Genomic DNA, 25,272 nt, shown 5'->3' with positions numbered 1-25,272 from the left:
AGACACCCTATACACTAATAAGGGATAACTGGGCCTGGTGCAAGGTGCAAGTACCCCTTGGTACTCACTACAAGCCAGTCCAGCCTCCTACAGGGAGTAACCTGAGTGCCAACCAAAAACCCCATTTCTAACACTGGGTTACCAGTATGCAACAACCATAATTTAAGGGAGAGAGCATAACTACTGAGGTCCTGATTAGCAGGATCCCAGTAGACACACTCAAACACACTGGCAAACAGGCCAAATGTGGGGGTAACCAAGCTAGAAAGAGGCTACCTTCTTACTTCTTAAGTGGTGTAGAGTGCATTGACGAAGACTGCACTGGTTTAGCATACATTGTAGTAGCGTAGAGTGGTGAAGAGTTGAGGGGCGCAGAGTGGAGTGGCACAGCATAGATTGCAGTGGTTCACAGTGATGTGTCAGAGTGATGCGGTGCATGGTAGTGTGGAGTGGTGCAAGGTAGAGTAGACTGGTGTAGAGTGCAGTGGTGGAGTGCAGTTATGCAGAGGAGAGTGGCATAGAGTGTAGTGGCATATAGTACATTGGTGTAGAGTGCAGTAGAGTGGCATATAGTTGAGCGGTGCAGAGTAAAGTGCTGTGGTGCAGAGTAGAGAGGAGTATAGTTCAGTGGCAGAGTGCAGAGTAGAGTGTCATAAAGGGCAGTGGTGTAGAGTAGAGTGGCATAGAATGCATTGATGTAGAGTGATGCAGAGTAGAGAAGAGTGGCTTAGTACAGTGGTGCAGAGTAGAATAGAGCTGCATAGAGTGCCGTGGAATAGAGTAGATTGCTGCAGAGTACAGTATAGTGGTGAAGAGTAGATTGTTACAGAGTGGAGCATAGTGCTGTAGAGTGCAGTAGCATAGAGCGATGCAGAGCAGATTGGAGTGGGGCAGGGTACATTGGAGTGGTGCAGGGTAGATTAGACTGGCATAGAATAAAGTGGAGTTGCGTAGATTGCAGTGTCATAGAGGAGATAATTTCAAAGTAGAGTGAAGTGCCTACAGTGGAGTAGAGTAGAGTAGATTAGAGTGTTGTGGTGCAGAAGAGTGCAGTGGGACAGGGTAGAGTGGCATTGAATGCAGTGGTGCAGAGTAGAGGGGCGTGGAGTTCAGTGGCAAAGTGCAATGTTGCAGATTAGAGGGTCGTAGAGTACAGTGGTGTATTGTAGAGTGGCATAGAGTGCAGTCGCCTAGAGTGCTGTGGCGCAGAGTACAGTGGCATTGAAAGCAGTGGAATAGAGTGCTGTGGTGCAGAGTAGATTGGCATGGAGTGCAGCGGCATGGAGTGCATTAGTTTTGTGTAAAGTGGTGAAGAGTGCACTGGCAGAGTGCAGGGGTGTAGTGTACAATGGCTAGAGTAGAATAACATAGATTGCAGTGGCGTAGTGTAGAGTGCTGCAGAGTAGAGTGATGTGGAGTGGTACAGCATAGATTGCAGTGGCGTGGAGTAGCACAGAGTGGAGAACAGTGGTTTAGGGAGCAGTGGCATAGGGTAAATTGTTTCAGAGTACAGTGAAGAAAAGATAGAGAAAAGATAATATACTTCAATATGCTGAATTATGTAATGATAACAACAACATAAATAATAATGCTAGGCATAACAGCCCAAAATGAAATATGGCTTCTCCCTGTTAGCCCTGTTGCTATAATCAAGCCCTTCATTACCTAGATAAAATCTTAGAAAAATATACCCTTCTAATAGCTAAATTGTTGTGTGAAAAGGTAAAATCTGGGCCCACTCACGACTTCACTGTTTCAACAACTGGTGTGATCTTAGTCAAATACAATTATTGTGTTTCAGAGTCTTCTTTCTAGCCTGCAGGCACCAGGCTGAGTGTGACTCTGTTTCCTCTTTAGATCTTCCTCATACAGGGAGTGCAGAATTATTAGGCAAATTAGTATTTTGACCACATCATCCTCTTTATGCATGTTGTCTTACTCCAAGCTGTATAGGCTCGAAAGCCTACTACCAATTAAGCATATTAGGTGATGTGCATCTCTGTAATGAGAAGGGGTGTGGTCTAATGACATCAACACCCTATATCAGGTGTGCATAATTATTAGGCAACTTCCTTTCCTTTGGCAAAATGGGTCAAAAGAAGGACTTGACAGGCTCAGAAAAGTCAAAAATAGTGAGATATCTTGCAGAGGGATGCAGCACTCTTAAAATTGCAAAGCTTCTGAAGCGTGATCATCGAACAATCAAGCGTTTCATTCAAAATAGTCAACAGGGTCGCAAGAAGCGTGTGGAAAAACCAAGGCGCAAAATAACTGCCCATGAACTGAGAAAAGTCAAGCGTGCAGCTGCCACGATGCCACTTGCCACCAGTTTGGCCATATTTCAGAGCTGCAACATCACTGGAGTGCCCAAAAGCACAAGGTGTGCAATACTCAGAGACATGGCCAAGGTAAGAAAGGCTGAAAGACGACCACTACTGAACAAGACACACAAGCTGAAACGTCAAGACTGGGCCAATAAATATCTCAAGACTGATTTTTCTAAGGTTTTATGGACTGATGAAATGAGATTGAGTCTTGATGGGCCAGATGGATGGGCCCGTGGCTGGATTGGTAAAGGGCAGAGAGCTCCAGTCCGACTCAGACGCCAGTAAGGTGGAGGTGGAGTACTAGTTTGGACTGGTATCATCAAAGATGAGCTTGTGGGGCCTTTTCGGGTTGAGGATGGAGTCAAGCTCAACTCCCAGTCCTACTGCCAGTTCCTGGAAGACACCTTCTTCAAGCAGTGGTACAGGAAGAAGTCTGCATCCTTCAAGAAAAACATGATTTTCATGCAGGACAATGCTCCATCACACGCGTCCAAGTACTCCACAGCGTGGCTGGCAAGAAAGGGTATAAAAGAAGGAAATCTAATGACATGGCCTCCTTGTTCACCTGATCTGAACCCCATTGAGAACCTGTGGTCCATCATCAAATGTGAGATTTACAAGGAGGGAAAACAGTACACCTCTCTGAACAGTGTCTGGGAGGCTGTGGTTGCTGCTGCACGCAATGTTGATGGTGAACAGATCAAAACACTGACAGAATCCATGGATGGCAGGCTTTTAAGTGTCCTTGCAAAGAAAGGTGGCTATATTGGTCACTGATTTGTTTTTGTTTGGTTTTTGAATGTCAGAAATGTATATTTGTGAATGTTGAGATGTTATATTGGTTTCACTGGTAATAATAAATAATTTAAATGGGTATATATTTTGTTGTTGTTACGTTGCCTAATAATTATGCACAGTAATAGTCACCTGCACACACAGATATCCCCCTAACATAGCTAAAACTAAAAACAAACTTAAAACTACTTCCAAAAATATTCAGCTTTGATATTAATGAGTTTTTTGGGTACATTGAGAACATGGTTGTTGTTCAATAATAAAATTAATCCTCAAAAATACAACTTGCCTAATAATTCTGTACTCCCTGTAGTCCTGCAGCTCCTTTTAAAGGCCTCCTGCAGTGCTGCTCTTCAAGGCGGCAGGTGATGCAGACAGTAATCATCCAAAACTCTTTTCTCCTCCTCGTGCCCTTTGTTCTTATGAGCACCCTTAATGCCCACAGCTGTGAACAGGACAAACAAAAGGGCAGAGGGCGCAGGTGACCTCCTGACTCACCTTCATTCTGTTACCATCAGATTGGAGGATGGTCGGTACAGGGCTGTTATAAGTAGCGCTTTTGTGCGCTAATGGCCCTCTGAATAATAGAGGTAAAAGGGTAAATTGTTTTGTCCCCTTGTCCCCCCCACCTTCGTCCCCCGTGTCCCCCACCCTCCAAAATCTGGGTGGGATATATCCCCCGCGTCCCCCACACTTCCTACGCCCATGACCCCACCATCATTTCTCATAAACTCAGTTGTCCACTCTCCAGTAGACTCGTAACCAATCAAGACACTGGGAATAAAGTAACTTGCGATCCATCAGACCTACCACCAATAAGGGGCTCAATATCTCGTTTTTACGGCCCTCCGGCAGTCACTGCGCTAATCAGGACCTAGTAAAGTGGTTTTGCTGTTCTTCATTTTAAAATAAACACCTGCACACGAACAACTCCATAAATGATGCATGGCTAACAATGGTGTTTTTCTGTTCCACAGCGGCCACACAGGAAGTTAAACCCCAAGAACGTGTTTTCCACCTTCCTGAAAACGCACAACTAATGAAGACCGAGATATATGTCCTTAGGCCCCACTCGCTCCATAACCCATCAGGATTCAATAGAGCAGCTGCAGCAGCTGAGCATTCAGAAGATGAAGGGGCACTGCGCGCGTTTGCTGATCGTACATTGTTAGACACAACGCTCAGCTCATGACGGTGTACTCACCTCCTGGACTGTTCTAGCGTTTCTGTGGTGAAGGGGTGTGCAAGCTCTGCGCTTTGGGTGCCTGTAAACGGGAAGTGTGAACACAAGGGCACTGTCTGAATTGGCATGAGCATTCTCACACTTCAGTCCAATTTGAGCTATAACATTGCAACGTTGTCTAGGGACATTTTTGTTAAAATGAGTTTCAGAATGCGCACAATCTGGGCCTTTTTCAAAGCGCTACCCAAACTAGATGTTGCATTAGGATAGTTCAGCCGGGTTTAAATAAATTCAGAGTTATCCTTGTGAAAATTGCACAGACTATTTGTCTAAAAGAACTCCACTGGAGGTTGTGTGCTTTTTACCATGCGTAACTGAAGATAATCTGCTATGATGAATGGGTGAAGTTCACACGATGTGGTATCCCCAGCCTTCCTTGTTTTAAAGATTCTTTATTCGAGACAGTTCCTTATCGTAGTTTTTAATAAAAATTTATGACACACTTTGCAGGCATTCCTAGGATACTTAAATTAACAGGGCACTCACCTCCAGAGCTGAGAGGTTTCCGCGGCTTCATTCCACTCCTATGACGAAAAATTGAAGACCAATATTTAACCTACAAAGTAAGCTGTGTTATCCATTTTTAACTTTTCACTTTAAAAAAAAAACACAAATAGAATGAGCCTTAACAATACTACAAGCTGTGCCCATGCAAATTGAGGAAGAGTACTAGGATATGAGGCAGTGTGCTCCCACCCCCCCTTCTGTTTGAAAAGGCTCCCTTAAGCTACTGAGCTGACAAGCTTGTGTTGGGGCACCTACCCCCACCAGTGAGTGGTTCAGACACCTGAAAAGAACTTGAGCAGCATTTCCAGCACCCCCAAAAAGACTTGTTGCACTCTACTGATGAAGGGATGAGTCCAGAAACACGTGTTCAGAGTTACACAGTGCAGGCTGCACCAAAGATGATGAAAAGTTAAAGACTACTAATGAAGTAAGTGCTGCCATGAACTGCATTTACTATGATGCATTGGGGCAAATTGAGAGCTGGGATGTGTGGCAATGTAATCCCACCCCTCTTGTGTTTGAAAATACTCCCTTGGGCTACTGAGTAACCTCTTAGCTGCTGGGCCTTTCCCCCCCCCCAGTGCTGAGCCCTTTTTTGGCTATTTGGGGTAGTTCGCGCTTAGGCCTTCATAACTTTTTGTCCACATAAGCTATCCACGCCAAATTTGAGTCCTTTTTTCCCAACATCCTAGGGATTCTAATGGTACCCAGAGTTTGTGGTTTCCCCTGGAGGAGACCAAGGAATTAGCCAAAATACAGTAAAATTTTGTTTTAAAAAAAATAAATGGGTAAAAAGGGCTGCCGAAGAAGGCTTGTGGTTTTTTCCCTGAAAATGGCATCAACAAAGGGTTTCTGGTGCTAAAATCACCATCTTCCCACCTTTCAGGAACGGGCAGACTTGAATCAGAAAACCACATTTTTCAACACAATTTTGGCATTTTACTGGGACATACCCCATTTTTACTATTTTTGGTGCTTTCAGCCTCCTTCCAGTTAGTGACAGGAATGATTGTGAAACCAATGCTGGATCCCGGAAAGCTAAACATTTCTGAAAAGTAGACAAAATTCTGAATTCAGCAAGGGGTCATTTGTGTAGATCCTACAAGGTTTTCCTACAGAAAATAACAGCTGAAATAAAAAAATAGTGAAAGTGAGCTGAAAAAAACAGCCTTTTTTCCTCCACGTTTTACTCTGTAACTATTTCCTGCAATGTCAGATTTTTTAAAGCAATATACCGTTACGTGTGCTGGACTCTTCCGGTTGCGAGGATATATAGGGCTTGTAGGTTCATCAAGATCCCTAGGTTCCCAGAGCCAATAAATGAGGTGCACCTTGCAATGGGTTTTCATTCTATACCGGTTATACAGCAATTCATTTGCTGAAATATAAAGAGTGAAAAATAGGTATCAAGAAAACCTTTGTATTTCCAAAATGGGCATAAAATAAGGTGTTGAGAAGCAGTGGTTATTTGCACATCTCTGAATTCCAGGGTGCACATACTAGCATGTGAATTACAGGCCATTTCTCAAATAGACGTCTTTTTTACACACTGTCTTACATTTGGAAGGAAAAAAATGTAGAGAAAGACAAGGGGCAATAACACTTGTTTTGCTATTCTGTGTTCCCCCAAGTCTCCCGATAAAAATGGTACCTCACTTGCGTGGGTAGGCCTAATGCTCGCGACAGGAAATGCAACATGGACACATCACATTTTTACATTGAAATCTGACGTGTTTTTTGCAAAGTGTCTAGCTGTAGATTTTGGCCTCTACCTCAGCCGGCACCTAGGGAAACCTAGCAAACCTTGGCATTTTTGAACACTAGACACCTAGGGGAATCCAAGATGAGGTGACTTGTGGGGCTCTGCCCAGGTTCTGTTACCCAGAATCATTTGCCAACCTCAATATTTGGCTAAAAAAAACACATTTTCCTCACATTTCAGTGACAGAAAGTTCTGGAATCTGAGATGAACCACAAATTTCCTCCCTCCCAGCTTTCCCCCAAGTCTACCGATAAAATTGATACCTCACTTGTGTGGTTAGGCCTAGCGCCCGCGACAGGAAATGCCCCAAAACACAACGTGGACACATCCCATTTTTTGACAGAAAACAGAGGTGTTTTTTGCAAAGTGCCTACCTGTAGATTTTTGCCTCTAGCTCAGCCGGCACCTAGGGAAACCTACCAAACCTGTGCATTTCTGAAAACTAGAGACCTAGGGGAATCCAAGATGGGGTGACTTGTGGGGCTCTGACCAGGTTCTGTTACCCAGAATCCTTTGCAAACCTCAAAATATGGCTAAAAAAACAAATTTTCCTCACATTTCGGTGACAGAAAGTTTTGGAATTTGAGAGGAGCCACAAATTTCCTTCCACCAAGCGTTCCCCCTAGTCTCCCGATAAAAATGGTACCTCACTTGTGTGGGTAGGCCTGGTGCCCGCGACAGGAATAGATCGCACAACGGTCAATGTTGGTCCTTACATGAGGTAGCTGTTGACCCTGGGGTGATCCATTCCTGACGCAGGCACTAGGTGTAGGCACTCAAGTGGGGTAGTGTTTTTATCAGGACAGGTGAGGAATCACTGGGTGCTAGGAATTTTGTGGATCCCAGCATATTCCTGTAGTTTGTGTGACAGAAATGCGAGAAAAATAGAGTTTTTATTCAACATTTCAGCTTTGCAGGGTATTCTGGGTAAGAAAACTTTGGGGAATCCATACAAGTCAAACCTCTGTGGACTCCCCCGAATGTCTAGTTTCCAGTAATGTTTGGGTTTAGTGTGTTTCTCTATATGGCCGCCGAACCCAGGACCAAAAACACAGGTGCCTGCCCTACAAAGCCAGTTTGTTTTGCGACAGATAATTTTGATGTCTCAACAATACGATTTGGGCGGTGGAATTTGGGGTTGAACTAAATTGGGGAGCTCCCAAGAGAGCACTCTCTCTCCCTGCTTGCCGCAGCATTCACCTGCTCTCTGGGTTGGGCTAACCCACTATTACCCCGTTGGACAGACTGTGCTTGCGAAGGGACAGCAGGACTGTCCTCATCACCTCCCTCATAAGTTACTGGAAGAGGAGTTATCGAATGGGACTCCTCCGACTGAAAAATCACTCCCAGAATCTGCGCCCTCAGATGCTGTCTCAGTATCTGATGTCTCAGTCTCTGATCCTATGTCAGAGCTGTCCTCTATAACCAGAGTGACGGCAGCAGTCATCCATCAAGATGCCATCTCTGCTATTGGCTAAACTGTTGCTCTAAAACACTAGCCTACGTAGACAGTCACAAAATCGATGGTGTGTGTGAGATACGTGCAACAGTAGAGGCCACCTTACCTGCGCTTCTTCCCTCAATCAGCACGTTCTTTCAAGACACTCAAAAAACACCTTGTCACATACCATTCGTCACAGTCTTTAGCACCTCCTGCGCCCAGTCCAAAATCATTATTGGTGCTCCCACTCCCTCCTCCTCGGATTCCCTCATTACCACCCAGCAAAAGTGTCCTTCATCTCTCCATAGCCGCCCTCCACCCCGCACATACATTTCATTTGTATTATAGCACAGGTAATGGCTGACTTTACTAATGTACTCAGCTATTTACATAAAATACAGATTTGCTCTTTGCAGTAGGCATATAAACCTTCTGCGCTTCTTTATGGCACTAAAACTGCCACTAGACAAGTCTGACCCTTTTGTAGCAGAAACATAATCACAATACTTACTTGACTTTTTTATTGCTGCCTAAAAGCTACAGTTGAAATGTGTCAGTTGAAGTATGTGCATTGCTTTGAAGACGCAAGCTGCAACTGCAAGACAACTGGTGGCAAATATATATATATATATATAGATCACTTTTATATGTGGGTCTGGTTTTCCTGGGGGCCGATCGCAGTCCCCAGGGAAACCACACACGTATTGACAAAAGTGATTTATATATCTGTAGATATATATATAGATATATAAATCACTTTTGTCAATACGTGTGTGGTTTCCCTGGGGACTGCGATCGGTCCCCAGAAAAACCAGACCCACATATAAAAGTGATCTATATATATATATATATATAAATATATATATTTGCCACCAGTTGTCTTGCAGTTGCAGCATATATATATATATATATATATATATATATATATATATATATATATATATCTATAGATATATCCATGTAGATAGATATATCTACATAGATATATCTATATATATTTATATATAGATCTCTCTCTCTCTCTCTCTATATATATATATATACATATATATATATATATATTTTTTTTTTGTTGTTGTATGGTTTATATATATATATCTATAGATCTATCTATAGATATATCCATGTAGATAGATATATCTACATAGATATATCTATATATATATATAGATCTCTCTCTCTCTCTATATATATATATATATATATACATATATATATATATATATATATATATTTTTTGTTGTTGTATGGTTTATATATATATATCTATAGATCTATCTATAGATATATCCATGTAGATAGATATATCTATATATATATATATAGATCTCTCTCTCTCTCTCTCTCTCTATATATATATATATATATATAGATAGATATATATATAGATAGATATATATATCTATATTTTTTTTAGTTGTTGTATGGTTTCCTTGGGTGCCAAAATGGCCCACAGGGAAACACTACAACAACTAAAAAAAAAATCCCCCCACAGGGGGTCGCCCTGCCCACGGGCGACCCCCTGTCCATTTCTTTTTCTTTTAAAAAAAAAAAAAAATTTAGCCCCTGGGGGGGCCTACCCTTTTATTTTTTTAAATATGCCCCCCGGGGGGGGGGCGTTTTCCGAGGGGGCCGACCCCCCCAAGTGAAATCCCTGGTGCCTAGTGGTGTTCGGGGGCCAGTAAACACTTTCAGGAAGGCCTCGTAAGAAAGGGGAGAGTCTCCCCTTTCTTACGAGGCCTTCCCGAACGTGGGGAAGGTCGTTTGTGGCCGTTTTCGGCCGCTTCCTGCTCCGATGGGGAAATCCACAAAGTGACGTCAGCGCGCCGGTCACAAAGGGGCGGGTGGGGGGCGGGGGGAGACACGGAAAAGCTTCCGTGTCTCCCAGGGAATAAAAAAAAAAATATATATATATTTTACACCCTCCCTGGTGTCGGACACTGGTCGCGACCCGCACCAGGGAGGTAGTGCGGGCGTCGGCCAGTGACCGACGGCCGCATCCAAGGGGTTAATGAGCTTGTGCTGATGCAACTACACCTAGTGAGTAGCACAGAGCCCTGAGACTTTGGACAGCATTTCCAGCATCCAAAAAATAATTTGTTGCTCTCTACTGATGAAGGAAAGAATCCAGAAACACGTGTCTAGAGTTACACAGAACAGGCTGCACCAACAAAGGTAAAAAATGAAAGACTACTACTTAAGTAAGTGTTACATGCACCGCATTTACCACAATGCATTGGGGCACGTGGTGCTAGCATGTGAGGCAGTGTACGCCTACCCCTCCAACTTATGTTTAAAATGCTCCCTTAAGCGACTGAGCTAACAAACTTGTGTTTGTGCAGCTGCATCTAGTGAGTGGTACAAATACCTGAGAAAACTTGGCGAGCATTTCCAGTACCCACAAAATGACTTTTTGCTCTGTACTGATGAAGGAATGAATCTAGAAACCAGGGGTGTGGAATTCCTATAGCCCAGCTCCCAAGGTGTTAAGGACAACATGTTTTCGTGTTTATTTTGTCCTTGGGAGAAGTAGGCCCAACTTTCTGCAGCAAAAAGCCATTGGTTCCAGTTTACAGTACCACATTATGGATAAGGGAAGGGCTTAGTCTGTAGCTAAGGTAATATTTGTGCACGTATGTTAATGCTGTTCAAACTTATGTTTATTATTCATTAATGAAAATCTTTTATTATTAGGGTGAGTGCTGTAAGGAAATGTTGTAAGCTCAGACTATCCTGATGACAGTGGTCCCAGTATAAAAAAGTGTACACATGTTTGCAAAGTTTAACTATATGAAACTCTGTATAATGCTCCCAGAATGTTCTCTGCTTAGATGTGAATATTTACAGAAGCTTTAAAGCAAGACTGAGGAGTCTTTGCTTTCAAGATAAATGTTCACAAAAAATGCAACTAGGAAAAAAACATATGTATTGAGAAACTGTAGGTAGCATTTCTTCAGAGCATCATCTACTAAAATGTGTTGACACATGCTAGTATTGACAAAACAATATTCATAATGGTAAATTAATGGAACCAGTATGAACAAGTTTATGGGAAACATGGAAATAAACAATCATTGGCAAAGCCAATAGGTCTGACATTGATGGTCAGCCTTTTGGTTTTGTCAATATGTGTCTTGTTTTTACATGGTTTTTGTAAAACTTTATTGTTGTGGTAGCTGCCAGGCGCTCAATCATTATAACAAGTATTGGCTAAAAGCAATAATATTTCTGGTCTCGAAGAGTGCATTGAACAAAACTACTTTGTGTGCCGATATGCTACTTGTGAGAGAGCAGGTTGCTGTCACTCACAGTGAAGCCAATCTATAGATAGAGAGAGAGAGAGTGAGAGGATCTTAATAAAAACAAAATGTCTTTGTTAACTCAAGACATGATGAGGGGCCCAATTCTTAAAGTCACCAAAGTGCACCCATGGTATATGCCCATGCATTAGTGCAGATGTACTGCTTTGATGAATTCACAATAATTTACACACATAGGCCAGGAAATCATACTCCTAGAAAATATGAACTGCATTTCAGCACAAGCTCATGCAAAATCTGTTGAGTATTTACAAGTTCAATTTCCCTCCAACCAATTTTTTCCCAAATGTGGAAGAAGTTTTATTTCTGCCCTCGTCAGGGGTAAATTTCCAACCTTTTTCAGTATAGGAAAAGATCAGACAAGAGCTAGTGAAAACCCCTAAAACATGCAAGTTAGTAGATTTGCACAGACTGCAAAGAGCATTCCAAACCTGGAACTATTGCTTAATGCTACCTCTGGCCCCAGCATGTAGATCTGCTGTTATGTGGCAACATGCGGGAATTGCTAGGATACAAACCCTTCTACAGTATGAGCCCTGGCATAACCAGAGAGGCTATTATCAGAGCTCTTATATAATAAGAGTGCTGCTATAATTTAGTGTCGTACTATGTGACACCATAGGGACATGTGGATTGTTTTTACAGAACATGTAGTGTAATGAAGCAACCTGTCCCATGGAAAAGTAGATATTTTATTAAATTCCACACCCCAGGAAACACTTGTCTTGAGACACACAGCACAGGCTCCAGTAAAGATGGCTAACTATTAAAGACTACTACTGAAGTAAGTGTTGCCATGAACTGCACTTACCATGATGGGCTACTGAGTTAATGAGCTTATGCTGAGGCACCTGCACCCAGTGAGTAGCCCAGAGACCTGAGACTTTGGCCAGCATTTTGAGCACCCCCAAAATGATTTGCTGCTCTCTACTGATGAAGGAATGAATCCAGAAACACATGTCTAGAGTTACACAACACAAGCTGCACGAACAAGGGTAAAAACGTAAAGACTACTACTGTAGTAAGTGTGTTCATGCACTGCATTTACCACAATGCATTGGGGCAAATTGACTGCTGGGATGTAAGGCAGTGTGCTCCCACCCCTTTTCTGTTTGAAAAGGCACCTTTGAGCTACTGAGCTGGTGAGCTTCTGTTGAGGCGCCTACCCCCTGTGAGTGGTACAGATACCTAAGAAGACTTTGGGCAGCATTTCCAGCACCCCCAAAACAACTTGTGGCTCTCTGCTGATGGAGAGAATTTAGAAACACTTGTCCAAAGAGTTACACAGCACAGGCTGCACCTACTGAAGTAAGTTATCATGCACTGCATTTACCATGATGCATTGAGGCAAAGTGGATGCTAGGATGTGGGGCAGTGTGCTCCCACCCCCTTGCAGCTTTTAATGCTAACCACTAAGTGTCCTATTACTATCCCCCTTCACCAGAATCAACAAAGGAAAATATACCCACCATCAGTCTCTATCCACTCATGCATGTGCATCTAATTAGCATATCTATACAGACCACACTCATCAATTGTACTAACCAGCACATGCCAACAATTTTTGACGGAAACTTGTTTTGGTGACCAGGTTATCACAGACTTGCCTATAGTCTAACAGTAGATAACATTTCTGTCCTCTAACAACTGATCCTTCCTTGTCCACCATCATGTGATAACCTGCAGAAACAGACTAGTGCCAACTTGTGAAAGAGGAAGTGCACACGTTGTAAGAGTACAGGACAAGAGGAGACACATGCATTGGAGGTCAGCAGGTGGAGGTTGCCCAGACCGATCCCAGTTTCAAACAGTAAACATATAACACATCACAGAGCTTCCCCCTGTATAACCTGGTCAGGAAATCGCTCTAATCCGAATAATGACCTACACAGGTGGCTAAGTTGCATGCTCTGTGTCTTGGCAGCTCAAAGTTCCTGACATGTACAGGCTCCACAAGGGCCAACGTGATGGGTAGAAGAGGTGAATTTGGTAAAACTAAATTATTTCAACAACGTCAAAACTATCAAGATAGCTGGCTCCTCTCTTTAAGCTAGCATTCTTACCATTACATATTCGTTCTGCCCTTGTAGCCCCCACTCATTCCTAGCCTTATGTGCTACTCACCCACCTGACTGTGAGCTACACTTGACTGAGGTCCTGTCTGTGGTTAAGATGCAGATGTAAGGGTATCCAGGCTCCACCGGCTTACCCCCAGCAATTAGTGCTAGCCATTGCTGCATTATCAATATAGGAACACAACAGTCTGATGAATTTGCCCAAAGATGGATCATGTACAGACTAGTGTCTCACCCTTGGCTTCCAAACAGCCTTGCCCATATTTTCCTGTAGGGGCCCATCCCACATTTAGTACCCTCTGTCAGGATTTCTAAATTTCCCACTAACACTAACTGGGAGAGACAAGCTGAAAGCAAGTGCCTGGGTCTGCATTAATAGCAGATCCCTCAGCACCTTCTTCCGGTACCAGCCTGCTGTAACACTACTAACTACCCTCACGTTTATTCAAAACTTCCCACGTGAAATACCTATAGCTGTAACCTACGTGGATGCTAAGCCAGTCAGATGCCACAAACTGAGCCACTGACATTTTAGCTCATGCACACTGCAATAGAACCACCTGGCTTCCCATCAAGGTACAAGCACTCTTGCAGACTATGCATACGAAAAGGTGTTTGTTCTTATTTAGAGTTTGGAGGAGGAGGAGCAGCACTGTACATCTGCAAGGCTCCCACCTGGCCAAACTGGTGCTTCTCCCCCTCTTAAGAATCATGGAAGTGCCCGAGTTGCACTGGCTTATACAGGTTTTTCACTAGCTGGACCTCTAGTGTCAACCTCTGACCTGGTGGCCTGTCCACAAAAGGGCTGCAAGGTCACAAAGATGGGCATCCCACCATGTTGAGGGTGAGGCAACTTTCACTAATTTTCCCTGTTGGTGCCCTCTCCCTTGTTCCCTTCATGTTTTCCTCCCCTGTAATTTTCCTACTCCATCCACAGTATGCTCACCCTCTTTGCATAGCTTTCATGCAGCTCTTCAGAAGCTCACCAGGGCAACCCATCTTCCTCCTCATACTGTGCATCCCACTTCCTTCTCATACTGTGCATCCCACTTCCTTACCATGCATTTTCTTTCCTGTAGCTTATGCAAGTCTGTGAGACTCCCCGTCTTTTTCCAGCCACATCCGCCTCGTCAACATGTTGCTTTCTTCCCTGCTGCCCTTTTGCAGCTCCCTCGGCCTTGCAGTACTGTTATCATCCACTACTGTGTTTTCTCCCATGTAACTTTCTTCCCATACCTCTTTAACAGAGCCTCTGAATCTCACACCTGTCTTTCTCTCACCAGCTTGCACTTACTTCCCACTTTACATGTTTAGCCACTCTTACACCCTGTGACTCCAGCTGGTGCTCTTTAATGGTCACACTCATTCTCCCTGCAACCATCTTGAGATATGGCTCTGAGATTCACCACTGGGGTGATGTGAGTGTAATCTTGGTCAGCCTTAGTTTCAAAAGGATGGTTCTAAAAACATAATTGTAAAGTGATTACATCCTCATATTCAAGAACACTCATTGGCTCATCCCATTAACTTGAAGGCCTACAGTTAAGGGCGTCAGATGTAACGTGCAGCCAAGAGACAGGCAAAACATTTTTTGTGCTGGACTTTTACATACAGGACTTCTTATTCATGCTGTACTGTAAAAGACAGTTTCATATGAAGAGGCTATTTTCTGCCACATTGCATTTTGCTATGGTGAGTATTCAAAGCCTCTTTCCTAAGTCATACACTATGTTTTGATTATCAGAACCTGAAAAGAATTCCATCTTTCATTTTTTCAGAAGAAGATCTGACGGGTCCACTAGCATCTGAAGTGTCATTACGAGTTCAATGCCAGCCCACTTCACATTCTGAAATTGGGCAGTACATTAGTAAGTTTGTTCCTGCTGCAGCCATGCTTAATGTGCTCGAGATGACTCATTTATTTCCTTTTGTGTTCAAAACTGTAATGACAGCTCCGCTGACTCGATAATGTTTACTTTACAGATAATTGTTGTTCTAAAATTGGGCTCAGGGGCTCCTTCTAAAAGTAACATGCCCTGCAAGGGAAATTAGGTATTGCTGTTTACATAGAAATTGAAACATTTACTAAATGTGACGCCTTGTTTTTATTTTGTCATGTCATATGGAATTATGTGTGATCTTTTTGCTGTCTGATACAGAGAGCATTGTATATAATACTACACATTGTGGGTTTGTGTCAACAGTTGCTCACGATTAAATGGCTTACTTGTTAATTTGTGTTCCCTGATCGTTATTGGATGGTTTTCCTCGTTATTCTGTATTTTTCCAGGCCCAGGAGATTTGCTTGTTAACCCCTGCTTCTGATTGGATAGGGTAAATCTTTTCACCAATGATGTCACAGAGGTCTATTTTTTGGCCTTTCAGTTGTTAATTAGCACTCGATGGGAGTGCATATTTTGTCCTGTCTCCTTTTCTTTACAGTGCCTGCAAACCTTTCCTTGTTCCAAACCTAGTTACCCAGTCTATCCTATCCTCCTTTCCTCCAATGCAGCATGCTACCTATCTCCCAGACGGTCTCTCCTATATACTTGATAAGAGTAGGGATCTTAAGGCATATATTAAGAATATTCAAGGTTGAAGGAAGAATTGAAGGAGCAAAAAGCAACAGGAGCTGGGGAAGCATTTGGAAATGGGTTTGCTGCAGTTGGCAGATGGTTTGGAAACCTAGGAAGTAGAATAGTGGGCGCTGTCTTAATGCCATTGTTGATAATTGCCCTTTGTACAATATCTTTGGTTATGGCCTTCAAAGCATACAAGAATGTGAACACAGGGAAGAGAGGGAATGAAAAGGAGGAGAATGGACGTGAAGTTAGAGGAGAATCAGTGTAGATATTATGATGACATGAAACGCCTGGGAGAGTCTAGACATAAAATGATGAAAACTACAAGGTTTTAACTGGTCCATCTGATAGGATTTTATATTTATTGTGATGGCTTGATTCGCCATCAGAGGGGGATTAGAGAAGCGCAGTTTTGGTTCTACCCTTGTACGTTACAGTAATCATATAAACATGTGACTGACGTCATATATTCTGAATGACTTAAAATTATTGATTTAAAGTGAAGAACCAAAACATATTACTAACAGTGCATTCACCGTAGAAGGCTAGAGATTCGTATATGTGTGTGCTCTAATGTTTAACTAACATGAAAGCTTGTAGTTCCCATTCTCATTTACACTTGTGCATTTCAAGTTATATACATTATTGAAGTTGTACTAATGTTTTCATTTATAAATGGTTGCATTTGTTCTGTGACTTAAGATGCACTCATATTAGGCACTATACAACCTGTCTTCACTAGGTGTTGAAACAGTCAACATTATTATCCAGGTCAATGTGTCAACCTTGAAGTTGTATATACAATTCTATAATTAATTAATTAGTTCAACATGCTACTTTAGTGCTACTGTAATGAGCAGGAGATTCCTTCATGCGCTAGCCTGTATAGCTGACCTCCTATTACTGTGTATGCCATATTTCTCTATCCTCCTTTCAGTAAGGCACATCATGGACTCTCTACTCTCCATCTGGCCTTTTCGGCTCCTTTGCACAAAGACCCTTGCCTGAGACACACTCTTGATCTGCACTTCCAAAGATAAGTGTTTTTGGTAGTGAGTCATGCCTTTGGCACATTTCTATCTTGCACTTCCCATGATGGGAGCTCGTGGCAAGAGAAGGTGACTTGGGTCACAAACCAGAGTCTTTGCCCTCCCCTCAACCAAAACAACTCGCAGGCGAGTTTGGTGCTAGTCAGCACCCACAGTACAGTGTGTTGTACCAATGGTGCAAGTGGGCAGTCTCAGCAGCGGCATTTGACAGCACACCTCCATTGAAAAAAAGCACACCTTTACTTTTTACAAGTTAGTTCTTCACTAGTCTTCAGATGGGAATGTCCCCTGCATGGTGAACAGGTGCCCTAATTGCCTGACTGCTTGATACTGACTTTGTGTTTGGTGCTAGCATTACAATAATGCACAAAGGCCTCGGCCTGTCCCTGATAACGTGAAGTTCACAAACTGTTCTGTGAATTGGAGGGGGTGGACCAAGGCCCTTATAGCGTGCAAAGGACCACTGTCCATGCCCTAGGTAAGTTACATAAAGGGGTGATGGCCGTGTACCAGGTTTTCTGTGAATCGATAGTGTGATCAGACCTTTATGTATGTGACAGGAAGATCTAGTGACTGACTGACTGGTAGTCTACTGACCACTCACATGTACAGTTCTGCTTTTATGTGAACCACAGATTCTTGCACTGGCATTTCATTTGTATGCCATTTATGTGTGCAGTGAGTGGGTAGCACATGTATGGTAGTAGGTCTGTGTGTGTGATTAGAGTATTAGTACTGGCACAGTGAGATCCATTTTGGTTGGCTTCTGGTTTAACAAGGTACAAGAAGGAGTGTGGATACAGTTTCCTCAGGCAATGGAAGTGTATTGTCTGTATTTCTTGGGCTGAAGGGTGGAGATCCAGATACTGAAGTGAAAGAGGATAGAGAAACAGCTCCCCTTAGATATACAATGATGACCTTCTTAGAAAAAAGGCTGCTGATTACTGCATCCTGCACACTGCTGTTTGGAAGATGGAAGGTGTATGATGTGGGATTGCAGTTTCTATTGTTCAAGGAAAGAAACTTTCTAGGTATGGCCTGTCTCTTTAGGTCTGCCTCAGCTTAGTGCCTCAGGAAGGTGAATGACAGCCAAGTGCAGAAATCTCACACTTCATTGTGCCCTTGTTTTGGATGCTCCTGCTTGGAGCCAGTGTCATCCCTACCTGCTGTGAGAGCCTTCCCCTTCCACAAAGGCGGTGTCTAAAGAAAAGGCAGATAATAACATTCAAAGAACTACCCAAACTAGTTTTGAAACCCTATGCAGTGGGCCCACATCCCTGTCTGGAAACTACATATAAAGTGGGATCAAAACCACCCTATTTGGTTCCAGCTCCAAGTTTTTAATTCGTCATGGCCAAGGAAAATAGTGTTAAACTGAGTACTTGAAAGAATTCTGGTTTCTGCATGACGGTCAGTTTCCCAGAGGTGAGGGAACATCACCTGAAGTCTGCACTTTGTGCTGGATGATCTGAGGGTCTGCCTATAGTCTAGAGGTATGCTTACCTTCTGAGAGCAGGAAGGAGTGTGCCTACCTATGCAGTAGGGCAAACTTTCCAGGAAGATAAAACAAGTGCATTCCCAATGTGGAGAACAGCCAGAATGAGCATGAAAGGCACAGAAGAAAAGCCAGGCGTGACCTTTCTGTGGAAGTCATCCACGGACTCCCAGAATGGTTTTGATCATGAACTGCATCAAGACTTCTGCAATTATCAAGCACCATGTGAGATCGGAGGGCCACCGTGACAGAGATACTGGTACAGGGACCGCTGTGTCTTTGTTTGAAACCTTCAACCATCATGATTTGGGAGCCCTGACTGGTTTAGAGGCCACAACTTCCATAGACCCATACAGAATCAAGAACAGAACGTATGCCTGCACCTGCCATATCAGCATCACAACTGAAACCGGGCAAGGGAGTCTGGAACTACAGAAGACGAAGGGCTGCCACAGGAGCCATTCCACTGAGACACACCAAGTTGACACTTTTAAAGCAAGGCCACAGTCATGGTCTGACAGCCTGCATCTGTTCCCCAACTCCTTGGTTACAACAGCATGCAGGGAACTGTGAGGCATGAGCACTGTGAGGGAACAAGAGACTGTACCTCAGACTAAGGTCTGGCAAACAAAACTAAGGGTCTGTATTAAAACTCGGCGGACAGATATCCTATCTGCCAAAATCTAAATCACCTTGGATATAATAGGATTTAGATTTTGGGGACAGGATATCCGTCACTGTTGTGACAGAGGTCAGTCTAGTTCTAAATCAGGCCCTAAGACTTTGGGTGAATAACCACCGAGAGATGTAATAAACTGATCATGGCCACATCTATGTGTTGAGGGTTGTAAGACCTGACAGCCTTAGGGTGGTCACCCCTAACTTTTTGCCTGCCTCCCTCCACTTTTTGGACACTGTTTTTGCTGGCTTTTAGACTCTGCGCACTTTACCACTGCTAACCAGTGCTAAAGTGCATATGCTCTCTCCCTTCAAACATGGTAACCTTGGATCATACCTGATTAGACTATTTAATTTACTTATAAGTCCCTAGTAATGTGCACTATATGTGCCTAGGGCCTGTAGATTAAATGCTACTAGTGGGCCTGCAGCACTGGTTGTGCCACCCACTTAAGAAGCCCCTTTACCTTGTCTCAGGCCTGCCATTGCAAGGCCTGTGTGTGCAGTTTCACTGTCACCTCGACTTGGCATTTAAAAGTACTTGCCAAGCCTAAACCTCCCCTTTCTCCACATATAAGTCACCTCTAATGTGTGCCCTCGGTAACCCCTAGAGAAGGGTGCTGTGTGTGTGAAAGGCAGGACATGTACCTGTGTAGTTTACATGTCCTGGTAGTGTAAAACTCCTAAATTTGTTTTTACCCTACTGTGAGGCCTGCTCCCTTCATAGGCTAACATTGGGGCTGCCCTCATACATTATTGAAGTGGTAGCTGCTGATCTGAAAGGAGTAGGAAGGTCATATTTAGTACGGCCAGAATGGTAATACAAAATCCTGCTGACTGGTGAAGTTGGATTTAATATTACTATTCTAGAAATGCCACTTGGTGTGTGCGTCGGTTTCGCCCCTTCACACACGGACTTGCGATGTTATTTTTCACGCGGGGAAGTCGTGCGTCGTTTTCAGGCGCGCGGACAGTCTCCTTCTGTGGTTCGCGGGATTACCAGATGTCCCGGGGTCTGTGCGTGGAATCCTAGGCTTGTTATCCGGCTGCGCGTCGTTCCGGTGGGCTGTGCGTGGAATCTTCTCCCTCACAGCAGGCGTTGCGTCGATTTCCTCTCTGGAAGTCGGGCAGCGTTTTCCAGGCGAGGCCGTGCGTCGAAGTTCCGGTCATACCTCAGGCATCACGTCGAGCGGCGTCTTTCCGGATCGGCGTGCAGTGAATTTTTCACCGCGGAGCAAGCTGTGAGTCGAATTTGAAAAAGAGAAGTCTTTTTGGTCCTGAGACTTCAGGGAACAGGAGGCAAGCTCTATCCAAGCCCTTGGAGAGCACTTTTACAGCCAGACAAGAGTTCAGCAAGGCAGCAGGCCAACAGCAGGGCAGCAGTCCTTTGTAGAAAGCAGACAAGTGAGTCCTTTGAGCAGCCAGGCAGTTCTTCTTGGCAGGATGTAGTTTCTGGTTCAGGTTTCTTCTCCAGCAAGTGTCTGAGGTGGTAGGGCAGAGGCCCTGTTTTATACCCAAATGTGCCTTTGAAGTGGGGGAGACTTCAAAGAGTGGTTTAGAAGTGCACCAGGTCCCTTTTCAGTTCAATCCTGTCTGCCAGGGTCCCAGTAGGGGGTGTGGCAGTCCTTTGTGTCAGAGCAGGCCCTCCACCCTCCCAGCCCATTCAAAATGCAGATGTATGCAAGTGAGGCTGAGTACCCTGTGTTTGGGGTGTGTCTGAGTGAATGCACAAGGAGCTGTCAACTAAACCTAGCCAGACGTGGATTGTAAGGCACAGAAAGATTAAAGTGCAGAGAAATGCTCACTTTCTAAAAGTGACATTTCTAAAATAGTAATATTAAATCCAACTTCACCAGTCAGCAGGATTTTGTATTACCATTCTGGCCATACTAAATATGACCTTCCTACTCCCTTCAGATCAGCAGCTACCACTCAACAATGTATGGGGGCAGTCCCAATGTTAGCCTGTGAGGGGAGCAGGCCTCACAGTAGTGTAAAAACGAATGTAGGAGTTTTACACTACCAGGACATGTAAACTACACAGGTACATGTCCTGCCTTTTACCCACACCGCACCCTTCTCTAGGGGTTACCTACGGCACATACTAGAGGTGACTTATGTGTAGAAAAAGGGGAATTTTAGGCTTGGCAAGTACTTTTAAATGCCAAGTCGAAGTGGCAGTGAAACTGCACACACAGACTTGCCCTGGCACGCCTGGGACAAGGTAAGGGGATACTTGAGTGGGTGGCACAACCAGTGCTGCAGGCCCACTAGTAGCATTTAATCTACAGGCCCTAGGCACATACAGTGCACATTACTAGGGACTTATAAGTATATTAAATAGTCCAATTGGGTATGATCAAAAGTTACCATGTTTAAAGGGAGAGAGCATATGCACTTTAGCACTGGTTAGCAGTGGTAAAGTGCGCAGAGTCTAAAAGCCAGCAAAACAGAGTCCAAAAAGTGGAGGGAGGCAGGCAAAAAGTTAGGGGTGACCACCCTAAGGCATGTCAGGTCTAACACTCTCCATATTTCATGTAACTCACTTCAAATTCTTTGGTGGGAACTGAGTAACTCGCTGCATTTCTTTCTTTTAAATAACTTACAAGTGACATTCATAAATGTGTGTCATAGAAAGAGAGTACATTTCTACATTGGTATGAATCAGTTCTGGGTGGACTTCAAATTCTCCTTTGCTGGATGGACTTCAAATTCTCCTCTAGGCACTGAGTACTTCTCTTTGTTTTCTGTAATTCTCTAAATGGTTATACCTCATCAATATACTTATATCAACAGTATTATTCTAGACTGCCTTATTAATCAGATCAGGTAAACCTCTCCAATAGGACTTCATTTTAACAACTAGATTCACAGATATCCAGATTTAAAAAAGAAACTATAACACAATTTTTGTTCTTCTGACCTACATAGTCACTACTGGAACACACAGTACACATAACACCTACTGTAAAGACAAGCTTGTGTACTAGTTTCTCTGACGGCTAATGAAGTGCAGTGCCCCCAGCAATAAATAGGGATCGGAATCACAGGGAAAAAAATCCACTGTTTTAAACTTGTCACCTGTGCCACTCAAAACCTCTGAATTTAAGTGCCTACCAGGAAAATTACACATTTGCACTAGGGTGAGACCTCAATATAGCCTTTCTTCATACTATCATGGACGAGACCACTAAAGCATGACTTCTTCTGCCCTTCCAACCACTTGTGAAAGGGCTGGTGAATGATCTTATATTTCGATTTGTCACCGTAATCAAACCACATTTATATGCTTTATTTAAATGTATCTTTATGGGTTGCACTGTCACCACTCTGATTTTCTCCAGCAGGACAGGCAGACGTACCTTAGCATGGTAGGTAGAACATTTCAAATACACTCAATACTGTACATATTTGCCATTGGATCAACTATCGTAATGCATTGCACAGTCAGAAACAAACCAGACCAGGCAGTAGGTCTCATATAGTTTTAATTTGCAAAACAGTCGGCTATCTGTGCACTCTAAACAGTGCTTGCCATGTAACCAAGCCCAAAGCCACATGCACCCAATGCTGAAACAAACATATAATCAGCAAAAGATGCCTCTTAACAGAACTGCCTTCTTACTTTGAGCTGTGGATAACCATGCACAAATCCCTTGACACACATTTATACAAATAATGCAATACAAAGATCCCAGAGAAGATCAAACACCATTTATTAAACCATTATCCAATGTAGAAGACTCCGAAACACCACACTGGATAGAAAGATTTTCTCTAACCACATACAACAGACAACCTTTACTCTGGAAAACAATAATCCCAGAACCGTGAAGGGCGCCTTAACTTCTAAAGTGCTACAGAAGCATACATGTGATAGACATGCACTACACAAATACCGAAAAAGTAACTGAGTTCAATGGAAAACACACACATTCATCTTAATCTGTGTAGGATGGATTGTTGTAAATGTTATGTATTCTCTTTCAGGGTGTTTTCCCTCTTTGAAAGTGAACCATAGCCAGTTGCCCACCCCGTGACTATAAAGACGTCCTTCAGTGTTAGATGGATTTACCATGTCATAAGAATATTTTCAAGCTGTTTATTGTATACCGTGTACTCACAGCTCTTGAAAGGCTAATAAGCTCAATATGCTATTTTGTGGAACAAACTGAAGAAAGAAGACTACTTGTGTCTCATGGGCTCAAACTTTGGTTTCACCACATGACCAGGTTGTGTGAACTTAGGCATGTAACTTTGCTTCTCTGTGTCTCATTCCCCCTGACTTACACAATGAGGAAGTATTTAAGTTAAAAATGGACTTTTAAATACAAGACCTTCAGTCGTATATAGTTTAAAACAATATAATGTTACTCCATATGTAATAATGATATAGTGTATTTATGAATCAGACATCACACACTGAACTGTCTCTTGGTTTGCACTGTCAGGCTAACCAGTGCAAGGGGGGGGCATTCTTCCAGGATCCTATCTACATAGATGATTATAATTTCTTATTGTATCTGTTGACAATGCAGGAATGCAATCTGCTGTACGTCTTAGACACTTTTGCATACTTTATATGAACAGACGTGTTTTAAATACAATTGTCTGTGTGACTCTCAAGGAATATGCTGCCTTCATCACCTTTCCAAACGAGCTACTTTATTTCTTACTCACAGCCCCCAATCAGTGCCGCACCTAAACTAAACAGTACGAGTGCCAACGTATGACGGCTTAGGCAAGGAAAAATATTATCATGCAGGAAGAGTGCAAGAGAGGGAGGGGACAATCACGGCATTCGGCACGATCATTCTTCTAGCCGTTCATACAGGTCGCACTGGAGTGTTGTTCTTGTGGTCTCAGCTCAGCCCATCCGCAAACGGCGTTACCTTGCTGACGACTGCTGCAGTAAGCAGCTCTTTTGGGTTTAAGTAGGAAAAAATGCAGACCAGGCAGTCCACAGTCAGCTCCGCCATCTCGGGATCTGGGGCAGTGTCCGTGGCATATGTTCCAAACAGTATTCAGCTCAAGCCCCACAAAGTGGCGTTCATTCAAAACTCCGCTGACGGATAACCTGAGCCCGGTAAACACTCCCAGGCACCGCTGAACACCGCATATTTCCTGATGCAGCAGAACTTCCTGCTGTCGCTGCTCTCTACAGCGGCTCGAAAGGGTCAAACCAAGTTTCGTTTTCTGTCCCATTATTGGGGATTGTAATTTCAAATCTCTTTCTGATCCAGGGGTAGTATAGGGCGTGGAGAAGGTGAGGGTGGGGGAAAAGGGTAGAGTGCTTGGTGCGGCAGTTGGGCATGTGTGGGATACCACGAGTGAAAGAGGCAAATAGAAACAAGCATTTATAAAGTCAATTAACACTGACAAATACATAATTGTCATGGTTTTGGCAAAACGATAAACTGGGAGAGCTTCTCAGTCCCTAACAATGTAGAAAAAAACATTGGCTTATGTAAAAATATTTTTTGAGTCGTAGCCAGTAATAAGTGTACTGACCCATTGCCCAATGCCGTATGCTGTGGTGCGCAGAAGACTGCCTTATAAATCCCTGTTACCCAAGGGAACTGCTTTATGTGTAGACATTGTGCCTGTGCAAGTGCAAACGGCCAAAACATACAGTAAAAATAGCCAGGCTTTCGGGCGTCAAGATGGCGGTCGCACTCTGAGAGTGCTCTGGACCCCTCCGTCATCTGCCCGAGATTACCACGATTTAGCGACCCAATGGTGCCGTGCCAGCCATCCCCGCGATCTCCCCGTCCCGTTGGGGTCCTGATGTGGTGAGCGGTGGTGAAGCCGAGCCCCGTTCACGCGACGCAGCCCGAGTACCAAAATGGCCGTCGGAGCCGGACCGTCTCGACAAAACTGATTCGGAGCTGCCTGCCCCTTGATGCAACTACCTTGGACCGGGGGTGCCGCGGAGACCGAAAAGGAGCCGGCGCTGAGCCCTGGAGCGTGGGCCCCTGTAGATTGAAGGGGCTGCGCT

General features: G+C 43.7%; 1 protein-coding gene across 5 annotated transcripts in view; it reads right to left on the bottom strand.

Annotated features, from left to right (window-relative positions):
* The window catches only part of FBXW12 (F-box and WD repeat domain containing 12), a 289,079-nt gene extending 264,635 nt beyond the window's left edge, over positions 1-24,444 (bottom strand). For 2 of the 5 annotated variants that reach the window (XM_069206398.1, XM_069206397.1), the window contains exons 1-2: positions 24,167-24,388; positions 4,852-4,889 (exon numbers count right to left, since the gene is read on the bottom strand). In XM_069206398.1, coding sequence (XP_069062499.1) covers positions 4,852-4,889; positions 24,167-24,253 — 125 coding nt within the window. In that variant the 5' untranslated portion in view covers positions 24,254-24,388. Of the gene's footprint in view, positions 1-4,851; positions 4,890-24,166 lie in introns of all 5 variants that reach the window. The other 3 variants (XM_069206396.1, XM_069206400.1, XM_069206399.1) reach the window with 3 other exon arrangements.
* Positions 24,445-25,272: the final 828 nt, after the last annotated feature.

The sequence above is a fragment of the Pleurodeles waltl genome, chromosome 9 (assembly GCF_031143425.1).
Source record: "Pleurodeles waltl isolate 20211129_DDA chromosome 9, aPleWal1.hap1.20221129, whole genome shotgun sequence".
NCBI lineage: Eukaryota > Metazoa > Chordata > Amphibia > Caudata > Salamandridae > Pleurodeles > Pleurodeles waltl.
Note: the sequence above shows the minus strand (reverse complement) of the source record. Positions and strands in the feature narration are given on the sequence as shown.